The sequence below is a fragment of the Lissotriton vulgaris genome, chromosome 5 (assembly GCF_964263255.1).
Source record: "Lissotriton vulgaris chromosome 5, aLisVul1.2, whole genome shotgun sequence".
Taxonomy (NCBI): domain Eukaryota; kingdom Metazoa; phylum Chordata; class Amphibia; order Caudata; family Salamandridae; genus Lissotriton; species Lissotriton vulgaris.
Window position 1 is genome coordinate 1,019,345,090 of NC_141693.1, and position 18,627 is coordinate 1,019,363,716.

The window sequence follows — 18,627 nt, forward strand, 5'->3', positions numbered from 1 at the left end:
ATGGCGGACTGGGAGTCAGTGTTATTTGCCATTTAAATTACCACCGTATTTGAATTTAACGCGCAGCATTGAAGTGCCTGTCCCACTGCAGATATCTTGCCTGTTGTCACCAAGAACACTGATTTCTCAACATCACCAATTGTGCTTTTTAAGTTTCGCCTGCACAGTGCTCCCGAAATATTTTATAAAATAAAATCACAAACCCATTAGATTTCGCATCGTAGACACCTACTGACTTTGCCAATGCTCGTTCTGCTTTGTAGTTAGTTTTCTCACAGAGAAGCCGATGAAAGGGGATGGAAATGAAAACGTGTATTTTCAGCAAGCTCCAATAGATGGCGGTGACATGCAGCAAATGTTTTCCTTTAGTCTAAGCTATATTTGCCGAACAAGGTTCAGTTGCTCCGACAGACTTGATAAAACTCCATCAAAAGATGTTAAATGAATTAGGAACTAGAAACATGAAAGCCAGAAGATGTGATCGCGCCGAAAATTACCATATCTTTCACAAACCCATTCAACGAGAATATATAATACATATATAATACATACACACACGCTAATTGGACACACATCGGAGTGTAGATAGCACTACACATTCGAGTAATAAATCAACGTGTGTCCGAAGACTATCAGTTTCCTTATTACAAGTGAAGTTGTGGGTGTGAATTCACAAATTCTGACATTAGCTGAACTAGGACTCTGCATATTTCGCTTCTTTTTCAGGACACTTAATACCTAGGAGAAAGGTTTGCATTTTTAGGGGAGGAGAATGCCTAATTATACTCTACTCCCAAGCAAAAACCCACATTAAACCAAAACCAGTTTAAATGAGGCACACAATAGCTAAATTAGGCTCCTTGATGCATCTGCCTCCAGGCAATTACCATAATCCAAAAACTCACTATTCCAATATAATCTCAAATGCCAAAAGAACCACTAAAGTAGATAACATGCTCAGATTTACACAGAATGCACCCATGCAACGGATCCTCATTTACAAAATGTAATTCCAAAGGCGACTACTGTATTGCCAAAACGAAAATGCTGGTGACCTCAGTTTCAAAAGGCTCTCCGAGTCCAATGCAAGATGGATCGCGCCCGAGCACAAAAATTAAAATCACCCTGCGCTTGCACCATTCATGCAACCGTTTCCGGAAAACCATTAGAACCTTACCACCACAAACTTTCAAGAATTCCCAACGACTGAACGCAGTCAATACAATAAGCACGAGAACCCATTCCTTAACCAACAATAGCACGTTTCCAGCTTTGCGGAAGATAGTCTACTTAAGACTAATCATCAAGCAGAACAATCTACTCTGCCACTCAAATGGCCATTTCCTTGGGAAAGTAACAGAACACAGCCATCGCTCACATCTTCAACTTTCCTGAAGGAAAAAGGCTGCTGCCGGACCAAGAGACAGGCTGCCGCTGAAGTTGAGGTGCAGAATCATCGGCTTTATCATTGCACTTCCGATGCAACTCCTGGGTACTGCTACTATTCAGATTACTCTTCATTAAAGTGAGCAAGCATTTTTTTTTGTAAAAGCGCCCCATGCAGTGCTTTCCCTTTAATGGCGGCCGCGCTCCTTTCTTTAGGAGAGTCTTGCTGTAACCTGAATAAGGCAAGCAGAGACTAAAGGAAGGGGCGCGGCCGCCATTAAAGTGAAAGCATGGTATGGGGCACTTTCACTAGGCCTGGGCAGGAAACTCTTCACAGAGTTTCCTGCACTCTGCAGAGCTCGGAGTGTAGAAAACTCCACTCTGCGTTGAACAGCAGAATTTTTCCCCCGCTTGCATTCGCAAACAGTAAGTTGCGAGCACAAGCTGCCGTTTGGGTAGAATTCCTACTCTAGCATCAGGAAGATCAGCGCAAACAGCAGTTTGCGCTGCACTCTGCCACTTGCAGAACTCATTGAACTCCACCCAGGCCTAGCTTTCACCCAAAAATAAAACCTCCAAAGGTTTTTTTAGCGCAGCCGCTATCGTTTAGCAGACCAGTCACCATTACTGATAAAAACATAAAAGGGGTGGCGTCCTGCTTTGTAGGTAAGCACCTCGTGGGTGGAATTGGAGAAAATAGTTAAAGAAATAGTGCTCACAGACTACATCAAGCAGACCGAGTAACACAATTAAAAAGTCCAGTCCTCATTGGAGGTTACAAATGCAGACAAGGCGGTGCCAAGGAGGGACTACTAAGCCTATTAGTTAATCAAAAGCAACAATTGAGAAAGGATAGTAACAGGAGACAAGTGAAAAGATGGGTGGGAAGTGGGCAGAGCGTCAAGTCTATTTCTGAATACAGTTTGCCTCGCAGAGCATGCGCTGCCAAGGCTAGACGTAAAAAAGGACCGTGAGAACGAGATGGACTCGTACATACTTGGAAAAACTTTTTTTAGAAAATCACGTGCAGACATCACTAAACCCCTCTTGGTCTTTGAGCTGAGATGAATCTACACTTTGCGAACAAATCTATATGGGTTAAATGACAATATCTCTTGGGGGTCAGACTACTGTATAATCTCAAGGTTCTTTTGAGAACTTGCTTCCAATGTATACCATAACAGAACAACCAGAAGAATGGCAGGCTGTAGACTAAGATTTCACAATTAGCAGTACCTGCATTGTGGAATTAACTAGAGGTCTCATACATGCATTACCCTGTGGTTACCTGCCTTCTGTCCTGCAGAACGAGGTTCCTTTGTCTAAATGATAAACCTTCTTAATTGAGATGAACCATACTCTGTCTAAGTTCCCCCATCTATTAACCCTGCATGACATTCCATTCCCTGTTAAAATCAAAACAGATTAGAAAAAAACACCCTCCTGGCATTAAGACTGGGTTCAATCTTTGTACGAGGTATGGTTTGACAACTTAACTTTAGATATTTGGGCTCCCAACCTTTACAATAGTTACTGAGCTTTCTAAACGTGTCACGTGCAATGCCTTGCTAGCATATCTTAGTAACGGTCAGAGCTACACATTGTCTTAATAGGAGTTGAGAAGATCCACCATTATTTTCTCTCCTGTGGCAGCCGAAAGAAGCAAACATGGGCTGACTTTGCACTCAGTACTACTAGCAGAGGTAGACTGGGACTTAAATTCCTAGCCGCACCACAATTCAAGACGTGTTGCATCACGTGGCACATCACACACCAGTCCCAGAACCAGCACTGTGAGTCCGGGGTCTTTATAAACAGATCGCCGCTCCCTTTGCCTGTACCAGCGGCAAGGAGGCGTTCCGAGGCATGATGTACCTTTTGGAGTAGTAAGTAGGGGTATGAGACCGCGGTAGGGTCATAATTTGAGGTGTGTGAAACAGGACAATTACATATTCCTGTAGCGCAATACTTGTACCGAATAGGTGACTGAGCAAAACAGAGGGGAGGGATCACAACTCCTCCCTAAAAAGCACGTTGTAACAATGTTTTGACCATTTAGTCGTCAAGGTGATAAGGTTGTAAGAACCCTTTATGACTGCAATAGTGGTATTAAGGTATGTCTGTACTGTAGTGAGCATGAAGTTTCAACTGTGGTGCTTATCGCCTGTAAACCTAATACACCATGGTCTGTTACGCCTCTAACGTCTCTGGAACAACTTGGAACGCTGCAATGGGAACTTGCATCCTTAAGCCCTTGTGGGGCAGAGATTGGTGCCTTCCAAGAAACCATGGATGAGAAGTGGCATCGCAGAATATCTGGCAACTATCACCTTGATATTTGTGTGTGCAAGATAATCCCTTAGGGGGCCATTTCAAAGAAGGTTGTAATGCAATAGTGGGCTGTATGAGGGGGCAATCCTCTTAAGAACATGGTGGCAGTGGCAGATTATCAGATAAGTAACCTCTAACAGTGTACTGCTGAAATAGCAAGTTTTTACCCAAGATACAAGCGTGACTGCAAGATCACTTTGGCATATGCTATTCCCTCATTTGTTGCAGTGAAATCCGATGGGCCTAAGTTACATTAAGGTTACACCGTGTAATCTATATCTTCCCCCCACCCATTTATTGTCTCTTCATCACCTGTGTAGATGGTAAGTTTTTACGAAATATTCACCTGGATAGTGACAACATAACTAAGTTGTTCACAATGAATTGTGTTGGCTTTGCATGTGCATTCTCACATGTCACGTTGTTGTTGCAGGGGCATGCCACGCATGGTCACCTGAATGCCCATGTATCTTGAATCACGTTACAATGAACCTCATTTAGGAAACATTGTAAATAAATATTTCATCTGTTTTTTTCTCTTTATCATAATAGGTTCATCGGACTTGTACCCCAACCCAGGTAAGACCCTCGTGGGTGTACCTTTTGTTTTTTTAGTATAAAAACTCACTCAGCTGCATTGCAGCAGGTTAGTTAGGGATCCCTGGCCCTGAAGAACACTGCAGACCAGTTATGGATACTGAGTAGGGCACAAACATGTCAGCCTAACAGAGATATGGTCTGAGCCATTGCATTCAACCCACCATCTCGCCTCGGTTTTTAGATATGCCTGTAGCCCTCTATGAATAGAAGGCCTACACTGAGAAACTACAAGGTAGTTTTAATTTTCCGATCTGGATCCCTCCTTTGTCCAGTAGCTTGTATCTATGAACTCCCTCCTGACGAGAGTTCAACATGAGGTGGAGTCTGGCCTGGTGGCACTGTCCTACCAGGGTGGAGAGAGGTCACTGATGAAGCACGATACAAATGTGTACGAGGCCTCCGCTTCCAGAAGGACAGACTTCCCTAGGCATCTAGACAGTAATTCTGTATCGTCCTTGTAGGGCTTTGACTTGGTCTCCTGCTTTGGGATCAAAGTCATGTATTTCTGTACAGCTACCATACTTTTTGTGGTTGTGCCTCTCAGGACAAAGTTTGATTCTCTCACCTCCCCCTCTCCACTTACACGATTAGCGTTTCAGACAGGGCCATTAAAGTACCCTAATGAATAATGGTTTTAAATGAGTGCCAATCAAATTACATAACCTACACGTTTGGAAGTATTTTTTTTGTAGAAAGGTGAACGATATGATCACTTGCAACAGCGAGATCAATTTAGAAAAATGTCATTCAAATCGAGAATACCTTCTTATTAACTATATATTAACATTAATCTATGCCAACTATGTGTAGCTTTGAATAAAGCATTACTTCAATAAGGCTTTGACAGATTGCAAAATGAAGTTACTTATTACACAGCGCTGACAACAAGGAAGGTAGAGAGTAGGGTTTAATGCAACATGTCTTGTAAGAAAACAGAGATTAAGTGTTGCTATCTGACAGACATGGAAATAAAGTAGTACCCAACCATATTTAAATTAATGTTACCCTCATTTGACAAACTGCTTACCTTTCCAAAGGCTGCAACGCCCCCATTAGACTTGAACAGCTTATGCTCATCCACAGTAAGGATACTATGGTCTGGAGGGGACCTTGAAAGGTTAATAAACCTTTGTAACTGTTATATGAGACACAACAAACAAACATCAGAATTTTAAGCAAATTAACACAATCACATTGCTGATTAAATTTATGAAGCTTAGTACAATGAGAGCTACAACTTCACAATAGTTCCCTGGTAATCTCACCTTCGCTTAAGACCCTTACAACTGCATATCATTGTACCTCCCACAGTAACACACCAAAAACCCAACTTAACCTGCCTCCCCTAGCCAAACCTTTCAATGTGACCACTCCACAATCCATTTGCCAGTATGCTAGGGGCTTGAAGCATTTGTAGATCTCTAAGAATAGCAACAAGCATTTGCAATGCATTAGGTCTCCCATTAGGAAAGTCTGAGCTATTGGTATTGTAAATGACAATTTTTTTTAAATGTGTTGGTTTTGAAAATATATAAATTAATAGCATTGTTATTCACAAAGCCAATAGCTTACACTTTTCTAATGCGAGTTCTATTGGCTATGGCAATGCTTACTGGTAGCAAGCAAGGACAGTGATGTGGTGGTGTCCCCGAGTGATGCAGTGGTGCCCCCGAGTGATGCGGTGGTGCCCCCGAGTGATGCGGTGGTGCCCCCGAGTGATGCGGTGGTGCCCCCGAGTGATGCAATGCAGCACCACAGAGACTGAAGCTAACACCACGCAGGGTTGAGTGCTACAAAGCGCGTTCAGTTTATCAAAGCACAGAATAATGGAGCCGGGAAAAGGCAAGGGCAAAAAGGAAAACACAGGGAGAGTGTATGATGATAGAGGCAGCGAGGGCTGGGGCTTGGACAGTAATCAAGTACGGGATCGAGAAGGCACTGAATGGGAGAACACGGAAAACACCCAGGGCCAAGGAAGGAAGATGCAAGCACAAGGGAGAGCAGGCAGAGACAAGCTCTGCATTGCTGTGGCGGCGGGAGCGCATTCCTTTAAAGTCTGATTGGGGATGTGGAGAGGCAGCCTTTGAAGTCTGATGCGAGGGACAGACAAATGGTGGTGACGTGGCTGGCGTGGTGCACGCGCCTAGATCCCCTGAGTGTCTAATCCGCCGTTTTGGTAGACTGTTCTTCTCCCCTTACTATAATCTCGCTGGAGCAATGCGCAAGCGCATTGGCTCAGGCGAGACCTAAAAAGAATACCTGCTAGGAAGGGGTTTAAACATTCAAACATAAATTGTGGCAACCATGTTACTCAGAAATCTAGATTGATGGACATTTCCAATGCATGCAATATTTCAGAGATTTTGTGCAGGAAGATAAGACTGCAGGTCGAAGACAAACCTAGACAATCTGATGGGTCAGCATTGCAGGCCACCATGATGACTGTATAAATGGAGAGCTGACAAATTTTATAAGATAATAAGAACGCATTATGCATTTAGGGCCCAAAATAGCTGCCTAAGCACATTTTTTTTCATCGTAAAGATATCTTTAACCAAATAGATCAGGACTACTTCCAGAAGCAGGGGCTCAAGAGAACAAAAGCAAAATACAGATGGGCAGCCATCCCTTTAAATGAGTACAAATGCCTCAATAAAGCAAGGACTGGCTGGGTAAGTCACGTGAAATATGCCTTGAAGAAACAGGCTTTTAGTAGGATACACATTTTACACAGAGCCAAAGACTTTTAGTAGATACAACTTGATGCAGAACTTACAGAGCTGTCCCGATCCCTCTGTGAAACTAACAGTTCAGTGTCCGGAATAGAGTCGAAAGGAGACAGATTCTCGTCGTCTGCATTGTCCAAAATCTCAGTTAGTGCAGTCAAAAGTGATAACTCATTTTCGTCATCAAACCGGCTTTTACTCTGAAAGACAGGAAGGAGATAGATATTAGATTTTGGTCAATGGTTAGATTTTAGGCTTTAATTTACAAATGCATCTAAACATACATGCACAATAGCAGTTTTTGGGCTGCAGCACATTAACTGCCAATGCTGTTGTCTTTGCCAGTGTTTTTTTTCCAAACTCCATCTCTAGATTCTTGCCAATGGTTACTATGGAAAACCAGGACTCCTCCACATAATCTCGTTTGTCTCTGTAATTTACTGACATTCAAAAATATACTACACCATCACCATAGCTCACACCGTACACACGCATTTCTCACACCTCTATGCACTCGCCACGTTTATGTTGCAAAAAGCACTCAAGTGTAGTTTAATATACATTCTGTTTATTTCATTATACAGCCTTAATACCAATTAGTGGTGTCACTGATCGATCGAGGTAAACATGGCACTAATAAAAGTAATAAGAGTGTAGCGCACTCTTTAAAACACATTTTCTTCTTGGCGCTTGGTCCTTAGTAGCCACGAAATATGATGGTGTTTGCGGTCTGCAGGCAAAAAGCTAGAACAACATTGTGGGCTCCTAAACACTATGATAAACTTCAGCAATAGTTATCTTCAGGATCGCCATTCTCATCCTCATCACCAGTGCAGCCTCACTTCAGCACTAGTGCAGCCTCACTTCATGCACTAGTGCAACCCCACTTCAGCACAACTCCGCCCTAACCTGAACCCCTACTCCACCCCTCCTCAGTACAGTGTGCTGTTCACGCGGCGGGCCGCAGGGAGACTAGGGAAATGACGTCATGTGCTTGGCCGGGGCTGCCAAGTAACAGTATAAAGGACAAACCTTTATTCTGGCATTTAGGGGGGGGGGGGGGGCAGCAGCACTAATGTCCTTCAAGTAACACAAGTTATACCGGAAATGAAAATCACGCGGATGTCAAAATAAAGGCACTAATCACAGTTTCGACGTGATCGCCATCACACAAGAGAGTAGATCGGGTCTACACACCTATACAAAGCGAGCGCAAAACACTGACGGAGCAAAGGACTTCAAACCCCGTCCTCCTTGAGCAACTAACAAAGTTGGGACTGCTTGGAGGCAGAAGCCACTGCTGTCCCACCACTGCCCCACTCAAACATGGGTAAAAGACATTAACGGGACACTAAAAGCGCACACCCACCAAATGAATCAAGCGATTTCACCCATGAACGATTTGATCGACATTTAGTTTACAAAAGAAACCAGTCTTGCGCTGCCATCAGCTCTTCGCCGGCCTGTGAGGAGTGGGAGGGCGGGGGCTGCCTGCGCATGCGCACCACTCTTCAGTTTCGTTTTGACTACCGCGAGCCCGGAGAAGAGAAGTGCCGGGTCCCAGGAGGGGGCCCGGGTGAAGACCAGCGGGGAGACTGCGGGGCCCCCATGCCTATGGGGAGAGCTCCGCTTCTTGGAAGAGTGGCAGAGGAGCTCGAGTGCACCGTTAATGTATGTGAGCGAAAGCAGGGGCTGGGAGTGAGACTGAAAAAGCGCGCGTCTGACTCGTGGCTTCATTCCTAAATACGGGTCACAATAGGTCTAAAGCAGACACCATCAATGCTTACGCATTGAAGGTAGGTCTGCTCGACCTAAAAAAAAGGACAAACTGTCTTCTCCAAGCGCCTCATAGGGGTTTCAACTCTAACCGACATGGGTCTCGTGTTGTGTTGTTTACATTATGGTAATAAAAGGTAAAGAGTGCTCTTTTATTCATGAAATAGTCTAATAAAACTAAAAAAAAGCATTGGCAAACTTTAGAAAACTTGCATATTCTCCCAGTTATATATGTAATACTCATTAAATGCTTACACAAATTGCACCAGCTAAAAGGTGGCATGTATGGCTTTGCAAAGAAGAAAAAATAATCACTCACAAAGATAAATGAAAAAAAAGGAAGCCTTAGTTTGGTACACCAGCTTTAGCACTCAAGTGGGTTATAATGTAGGCAAATTAATGTGCTCAAGTGAATAATCAAAATGCCATCCATTGCACAGTCAAGAGAGCCAAATGCTGAAGTTGACTAACTGCCCTCATGCTCTATGTTGTGGTGAGCGAAATCAAAATGTTAATGAAGCTTGATTAGACCTACGGGTGAAAAGGGCTTTCCATAAGCTCCTGCATGTAACATTTTTATATTCCTCTGCAACTCGAGGCTAGCTAAACAGTCAAAGCTATCTAACTTGAGCCTAAAAATGCTTACAGACGGTCACTTAAGTTGTTCGTGCCCCCCCCCCCGCCAACCTAAACGAGCATACAACTGCAAACAGCATACCTCGCACTGGCTGCCTGCACCCTCGATGATAGAAATGATGGTGGGGTCAAGGTAACCACGGAAAGTACCCAAGAGTTCACTTGTGTCAAACGATGACAGGCCAAGGTCAGATATCCCACTGTAGTTACCATCTTCCTCCAAGGCGTGGCACTAGAAAAGAGAAAAAATAAATAAACAAATAAATCAGCAAAGGTTAGTAAATAAAACACTGAATTAAAGATAGTGTTTTTTTATATGATGGATAGACCGATATGTAGCTATTTTTCCATATAATGTTCAAATATCCACATAAAAATGAGAACACGCAAAGGTATTTAAAAATGCTGCATCTGACGTGTGTTCAACCGAAGCTGCAATGCTTTCAAATGAAGGAATCTTGTTAGTTTTTTTGTTTTACATTTAGGGAGCAGCAGTGAAGTGGAGAAATGGCAAGTCATGCAATCAATAGCTTTGTATATCTTAGTCACCATGTGAAAATCCGCAGTCTCACTTAAACATCTTTCATGCACCATTCAATAATTCAAGACTTCAGAACAATTTACTGGGGTAAGGCAACCAAGCAAAGTATCTAGCACAAAGTCCCCCAACTTCCCATCGGATACAATACTCGCATTTAGCCCTCGGATCTTGCAGGTCAAACCTCCCTGATCACCTGAAGTTCTGCAAAACTAAATACGTGGCTGTTTTTGCAAATGGTCAGTGAAATCCACCAACTACGCCTCATGCAAGCTCCTTTCCTCAATTGATCATTTTCAGCCTCTCCGACGTTCTGGCACTAGTAACTCGGCTCTACAGGTTCACTTATGTCAGGAAGCATCCACCACAATTAAGTTACTCTACCAATGCAAGACACTTGCAATGAGAACTTGTGGGACGCTACTGTTGAGTTTATATATAAAAAGGCTCAATCAAGGCTCTGGTGATCATGTTCAACATTGTGTATTGTTTGAAAGAAAATAAATAAAAACTTTTTAAATAGACAGGTGATCAATGTCAACTGTCTGACTTACAGGAGTGTAAAGAAGTAACAGGAGCACTCTGGCAGAACTCTCAGAAGAGATCAGAGTAAAGTGATGCAGCATATGCCTCTAAATCTACTGAATGGGTGCAGTAGGCGCAGCACAGGATCAAAATAAAATTGATAATGCACTGATTGTTGTGCACCTTCAACAATGTGCATAATACAGTTTTACACTTAATTACACATTAATACACTGATCTAGTGCTATTGTCTTTGAAACAAATGTCCTATGAGGAGTTGAAATTCGTGTTCATGACTCGGCAACTATGCCTCAATTAGGGCCGTGCAAGTATATTTTCCAAAATGGAGGTAACACTTGCTCTCCCTCCGGAACATCTTGCTGCCTGTCATTTCTGCAGAAAAGTCAAGAATAATTCTATTTCCATGGTCATTGTTTATGCTGTGTTCGATTACCTTTCCCCAGCCCAGTCATAGAATTAACTATTTCTCAAGATCTTTTTGCTAGATCGCTGTACCCTATTCATTTATATAAAACGCTGTTTAAGCATATAGTTTGTTCTACCATCCCCACATAACATTAAAATAGAAAGGGCAAAATAACTATCCATGTAGTGGATGTACGAAGGCAATTTGAAGTCTTACAAGACTGTGACCTGTAGTGCTATCAATATAACATTTTTGATCATACCACAATGATTCTGCAATTATGTTAATTTCCTAAGCGGTAAAATAATGTATAAAATGTAATTTGGGGATGAGAAAGACTATTCTGACCTACTAGCGATGCTGTGCATTTTGCTGCCCACTTTAGATTCAGCATTTCTCTGTAGTGCTCACATTCTTGAGTGCCTTCGTGGCAATTACGTGCACTGCACTTTGGAATTTTTGTAATACATCGTTAAAACTTTTCTGATCAAGAACTCAGTTATTGAGTGGAGTCTTTTACTTAAACTATTTCTGACTTTTTTGATGAGGGTGCATTACTTCGGGAACACTGCCCATGAATTTGAGGTTTAACACATCGAAGATTCATCTGTATTGGGGGAGGGGGTTCTGTTGAGTTAAATTTTAAGGCGTCAGTATTGCAGGATCCACAGCTTCCATACACCTACTAAAGTTCACAGTAACAATGTGACGGGGACCAGGAACTAACTATTTGCTGCAAGAAGGTTGAATTCTCTATAAATACTATAATTTACTAAAACTATTAGGGAGCAAGGGAGAGAGACAAAAACCTAAGTGGGAAAGTACTTGTATTGTTGGGAGGTAAATGAGGCAAGACCATTGTAGTAATTCAGGAAGCAGATGTAGTTGTGGATAGCAGCTTGAACATCCACAGTCTTCAAAGTATCCAACATAGCTGAAAAAGTTACATCAACATCAGCACTAGAGGTAGATTGCGAAACAGTTTTAGAATCCAAATCCTTACACAAAGAGATCCTTCTGAAATTCCAGACCTTACCACCCTCAACTCTTACAGCCTTGGTAAAAACTTTAGTGACCTTGCACGGCTCCGATCATTTGTTCCACTTATTGCCAAAACTTCTACCAAACTTCACTTGTACAAAATCACCTACGCTAACTTTGGGACTGCGAATAACTGAACCAAAACAATTTCTCTTCATCGTTGCCTGGTAAGCTAGCATCTTTTCCCAGACTACAACAGGATCAAATGAATGCTCACAAGGAATTCTATCTTTCATCCACCATGGTAACAATTTGGAACCTGGTTTCCTACCTCTCAACATCTCAAAAGGAGATAAACCCGTAACAGTTGGGGGAAACACAATAAGATAAAAGAGAAGCACGCAACGCTTCCCTCCAATTCAGATTGCTTTTAACAGCAAGCTGAATGGACTCTTTAATTACCCTGTTAAAGCGTTCCGTCTGACCATTAGCCTGTGGATTATAATTTGAGACTCTGTTGTGAACAATACCACATCTTTCAAGAAAAGAAGTGAACTCTCTTCTAATAAATTGTGGACCATTATCCGAAACCAATTCAGCTGGAATGCCCTCTCTACAAAATATTTCATCCAAAGATCCCACAACCTGTGTTGAACCTATTTTGTCCACAACCTTTAACTCTGGCCATTTAGAAAAGTAATCGATCAAAACCAAAATAAAAACATCCTTGTTAGAAAACAAATCAAGGGGACCGATAATATCCACTCCCAATTTTTTCCAAGGGGATGTAACAAATTCGATAGGTGAAACACCAATTGCTAAAGGTTTCACAGATTTATCGCTCAAAGAACAAGGCAAACAAGAACTGACCCATTTATCAATCATTATCAATGCCTGGCCACCAGTAGAATTCACGAATACGCCTTTTGGTACAGGACATACCCATATGACCTTCATGAGCCATTGAGATAATTTTCTTCCTTAAATCACAAGGAGGAACTATTTTATCTCCTCTAGTTACAAAACCCTGCTCTTTATCTTATAAAAAGACCTCACCAGACAATTTGCGTTCTTCAGGCCACCCATGTTGTAAATAAGAGACTACATTAGACAAACCAGAATCCTTGTACATAGCATTTCTCCATTTGATATCTGAAATGGTACCAGAAGACTTGTTACTACCTTCACTATTGGCATCCCCAATTGAAAACAGAACATCACAATCACTATGGACACAGGAAACTCGCAAATCTTAAGGCAATCTGGACATGCAATCGGCATGTACATTCAAACGGCCAGGACCATACTACACTACACACTGAAATTAGTCGCCAAACGTCGCCGAAATTGTGTAGTAATTCAGGAAGCAGATGTAGTTGTGGATAGAAGATATAATAAGGAAGAACAGCTTGAACATCCAGTCTTCAAGAGATAGGCTTACACTTCCCAACTCCCACATATAGAATGTAGAACCAGAACAGCACATAACAATTCTTAAAGGGACAGAGAGAGAGAGAGGGAATACTACAACCATCTACCTAGAAGATGCCCTGGTTACTTACCGGTAACCTTCCTCGCCACATGCTATACGAAGTGAGCTTCAGCTACACACTAGAACCCTCCAAAGCATAAGTTAGCCTCCCATCCCCTCCCAACGTGGCTGACCCATATCTCCCCATACCTCTATAAGGGGAGGGTCAGCCCAACCCCCAGCCTGAAGAACTACTAAGCCCCAAATATGAAGCGGATAGCACTCAAGGGAGGGAGGGATGGGAACTGCTGTGGCGAGTATAACAATACTTTGAGTAAGAAGATTACTGTTAAGTAACCAGGGCATTCCCTCCTTGTAAGTCTTCCTCGCCACATTCTAAACAAAGTGAACACACACCCAACCCAAGAGGCTTCTTAGTAAACAAGAAACTAATAACAAGGAGTACAAGACACCAAAACAGGAGTTAATCCAGAGTATAAAAATACACAGAACAAACCACACAGGTCCAACACAGAAAAGCCATAATCAAGGGACGGAGGACCCAGCACCAAGAACCACCTCCGTAAAGTCTCCAGAAGGAGAACAACCCAAAAACACCTGGTAGTGCTCCATGAACATGTGCGGGGATCCCAGGGCAAAGCCATGCAAATTTTTTGCGTAGAAACCCCTTAAACGAGGCCTGAGACACCGAGGCCATGGAACAAATGACCTTGAACCCCAGCCAGGAGCCCAGACCCCTGGGACCCATAGACCAGCAAGATAGCTTGCTTAATCCATGGACTCAACGTAGAGATGGAAGGCTTGTGACCGGACAAGGCCAAACGTCACAAACAGATTGTCAGAATAGAAGGCGGAGGCTGTGCCATTCAGACACCATGACCGCCCGCCGAACATCTAGCAGGGACAGCGAGGCATCAGACCCAGAGTTAACCCCCAGAGGAAAAGATGGTAAAACCACCTCACGGGAGGGGTTAACAACCGAAGGAACCTTGGACAGAAGGTGAGGGTGAGGGTGCAACACCAGACAATCCGGGAAAACACACAAGAAAAGAAGAGACCGAAGGAAGGAACCCAGTTCGCCCATCCTACCAGCCGAAACAATAGCCACATAGTCCACCACCTGGAATGTGAGAAACTTCAAATCCACAGAGCCCAGTGGCTCAAAGCGGACCCCCTGGAGGGCCAACAAAACCAAGGGCATATCCCAGGACGGAGCCAGGCAAATAGCCAGAGGCCGCTGCAAAAAAACAACTCCGCAGCAAGCGAGCCACCAGAGGATCAAGGACGTCCAGACCCAGACTGCGGAAAGCCCACAAGGCCGGCCATTGAGCCCGTAGAGTGGAAGAAGCCAGACCCAAGGAAAACCCCTCAGCGAGTAAATCAAAGACCCGCAAGGGATCCGCCAAGACTGGGTCCACTCATTCAGCCCACACCAACGAGCGAAGGAAGACCAATGGCGGGAATAAGACAGCAGAGTAGAAGACCTTCAGGAACCCTGCAGCAAGTCCACCACCCCCACAGAACAACCATTAGCCAGAAAGGTCACCCTCTCAAGAGCCAGGCCTGCAGACGGAGCCAGCGCAACATCCCCACTTCAAAGCCCGCTGGCTAAGGAGAGGAAACCAAGGACAGTGTACCCAAACGTGAACCACCAACAGGACAAACACCTTCTCCAGGCAGATCTTGCACAGGACTCGCGGGATCAAGGGAAACGGAGGAAAAGGAATACAGGAGGCCAGCTGGCCAAGGGAACGAAAACGCATCAACCCCGCCAAGCTCCTGGGGAAGGATGGAGAGTGCAGAAACAGGGCAGGAGAGCGTTGAACTTTTCTGCGGACGGCCAAACCGAGCCACTAGAAGCCTGAACACCGAGAACCTCAGGGAGAGGGCAGACAGGAGAAAACACCAGGCTCCGGCGAGCCACCGCAACATTCTCCCTTACCGGGAGATACAACACCCAGGGAACAAGACCGAAGGCTCCGCCCAGGACATCAGCTCATAGGTCAGCAGCCAAAGGGAGCGAACCCAGCACCCCTCCCCCCGATTTATGTACCCCCGTACCACCAGATTGTCCGTCCGGACCAACACATGCGGACACTGGAGAGAAGGGGCAAACTCCCGGCACACCATGAGTACTGCCTTCAGTTCCCAAAAGTTGGAGGAGCACCTCGTCTGAAGCTGATCCGACAGGCCCTGAACAGACCAGGAACCCAAGCGCCCCCCCCCACCTATCCTCCCACCCCCTAGCAGAGGTGACTGGCATTGGTTGTGACCACCTGGGAAGGGGAGACCAGAAAGGAGAAACCCCTGGTGATTTGGGCCTTCACTAACCACTAGCCCAGGTCGGCACGAATCTGCGGGAACACCACCACTGGAACATCGTAGTACCCGGAGCAGGGATCCCAGTGGGCCAGGAGATTATTCCACAAGTGGTACAAGTGGAGGCGAGCCCATTCATGGTAGCAGACAGGCAACTCCTGAACCCTCAACCATTGATGGACCAGGGCAGAATCCAAACCCAGAAGAGAAACCAGATCCCGCCACAAGGTTTTCCGCTGTTCCAGAGGCAACACCACCATCCCCTAGATTTGTTGAAGAACGGGGTGACCCGGCCGCAAACCCTTCCTCGAAAGGGCACACTGCCCCCTAGCAGCAGACGTGGAAGAGAACGCCTTCTTGGGATAAAAAAATGGTCCCTGAATGAGCGGATGGACGAAAAAAAGCTTCCTGCTTCCGTGGATTTCTTAACCATGTCCTCAGACGCACCAAACAGTTTCCACCCCAAAAAAGGGATCTTCATCAGGATCGCCTTCTGGGCAGCATTAGCCTTCCAGTGGCGAAGTGTTTGAATAGCAGCAGCACCAGCCGCTACCCCCAAGGTATCAAAAGGGATATCCGATAGAAGACGAGCCTGGTGCTTTATCAACGCCAAGGTAGGCACCACATTAGCCCCGTGGTCCAGCAACTCCGCCAAAGAATGGAAGTCCTTTAATAAAGGCAGGACCGTGTATTATAAATATGTTGAAGCATGGTTGGAAAAGTTAGCCGCCGCGGCCTCAAACCGTTTGTCAACCGGGTCTGAAGGAGAAGCATCTTCGGCGATTATGGAGCCCTGAGTGGCCAGACCAGTCATGAGAGGGTCCACCTTCACGGAGGGAGTGAACTCCTTCGAGAAGTCCGGGATGGCGTAGCGTCCGTCCAGATACCGAGCAAACGCCTGTTTAGCAATTTCCTGCTACTCATTTTCAATAACCTTCGTAATGGAAGAATGCAGAGGAAGGGGCTCGGACTCCTTGCGCTGGTACTGCAAGAAGAAATCCTCCGAAAGGTCATCAACCGTGGGAGCAGGAAACGCCATGTTATCCTTAAAGTGATGTAGGACATACCGACCCAGGAGATCTGCATCCTCCCTATCGACATCAGGGGTCCAGGCCTGGAAGTTAGAGGGGGGGGGGATGATACCTGCCCCCGATTGCGCGCAAATGCCGTAGGCACCGCAGCCTGGATCATAGCCTCGATGGACTGTAAAGATGGGGCCTCGGCAGGTAGCTGTGAGCTAGACCCAGCCACCACTGAAGGATCCGTCCCCTACTCCATGAAGACAGCTGGAAACACCACACACAGGAATAGCCTCTCAGGGGGATAGCAAACAGTTCCAGAATGCCCCAGTCACAGCATGTGACAAAAAATTGGCGAAAAACCCTGTAAAAAATGTCCAGGGAACCTCCATCGCCTCACAGCACCAGGTTGCTAAGCAACCAGCTGCGCAGGAAGGCCAAACACACCCAGACCCGCCCTGCAGGAGGCCGGCCACAAATGTTGGATAGCACCCCACGTAGTCAAACCCAGGCTGCTCTGCCGTGCATGACCTGAGGGAGAACTGTGGAGCGTCGCCGTTCGCCCGTGCCGCACCCATCACAAGCACGGCCAGAATGAGGGGAAGCCAAGTGAGGAGAAGGTGCCGGTAACGGCCATCGTCCCAGACCCCAGTCTAAGGTAAGCGCATGCGCGAAGTAGCTCAAATACACCATGCGGTGCTTCGCAGCAACCAGCACAAGACTGTATGCAGCCCGAGCATGGTGCGCATAGCGTGCACGCCGCAGCGAACCACCCGCGAAGTCTCCACAGCCACCCCAATCAAAAATGTGGGAAAGCGAATCTGGATGTCCGGTGGGAGAACGATCTACTGTGCGCGACGTGCCAGAAGCCTTCCCAGGAATCTACCCCTCACCGGGAGAACCCGCAAGCAGGAAAATGAACAAATGGGGGGGTCCTTGGGCAAGGCACACCCGGAAATAGCCAGGATGCCACCACGGCTGCAGGGGGTCAAGACGGGCCGACAGGCAGAGCCCCAGTCCCCCCCGCGGCTGCCCTCTTTTACTGGCTTGCTATAGCAGAGCCTAACCGCCCCAAGAGGAGGAAACTGGGGAAGGAAGGGGGAGGATCCCCATGTTGACAGACCCGCTATAGCAGGGCCTCCACCCAGCAACCCACGTTCTTGCTAAAGCAGTACCACACTCACCTGACAGCACACTTGCGGAGTCAGTGCAGAACCAAAAAAAACATGCTGTGGGCGACCTTCCTCAGAGGTGATATGGGTTTTCCATGTTGGGTAGGGATGAGAGGCCAATTTTTGCTTTGGAGGGTTCTGGTGTGGATCTGAAGCTCACTTAGTTTAGCATGTGGAGAGGAAGGCTTGCGTGGAGGCAATGATGCTCTACAAAAAAGCAAGCCACTAAGCATAGCAACTGATGAGGTATTAAATCACAGTAATTTTTAGACCCTGTAAAAACCCACAAAGTAGCAACTGGTTATTTGTGGGATGCTGGTTAACAAAAATGAAACTACAGCAAGTGCATGACACGAAGTGATCAACATGTAAACTATTGCACATCTTTACCTTTCAAAATCATAGGACTGCCAAGAACAAAATCAGAGTAGATCACACTAAAGCAGTGCTCTTTAAAAAAAAATTGCATATTACTACCAAACTATAAAAAGTAAGAATTCAGTAAAGTCTTCAAGTTCGCACTAAAAAGCAAATGTTTGAAATAACCGTTTAAGACCTACATCTTTAAAACCACCGCACTTAAAAAGCTAACACTTGAAAATATAAAGTGCTTTACATTCATAAACATGAGATGTACTTATGCAGTTTGAAGTACTCATTTTACATAACACTTTAGTGAATAATCTGATTGTTGCACTG

The 18,627-nt window shown here is 45.2% G+C and overlaps 1 protein-coding gene across 2 annotated transcripts in view; it reads right to left on the reverse strand.

The window, feature by feature from the left end:
• Positions 1–18,627, reverse strand: part of PPRC1 (PPARG related coactivator 1) — a 173,927-nt gene that overhangs the window by 101,260 nt on the left and 54,040 nt on the right. For both annotated transcript variants that reach the window (XM_086922636.1, XM_086922635.1), the window contains exons 2-4: positions 9,538–9,687; positions 7,094–7,243; positions 5,345–5,452 (exon numbers count right to left, since the gene is read on the reverse strand). In XM_086922636.1, the coding sequence (XP_086778762.1) occupies positions 5,345–5,452; positions 7,094–7,243; positions 9,538–9,687 (408 nt within the window). The remainder of the gene's footprint in view (positions 1–5,344; positions 5,453–7,093; positions 7,244–9,537; positions 9,688–18,627) is intronic.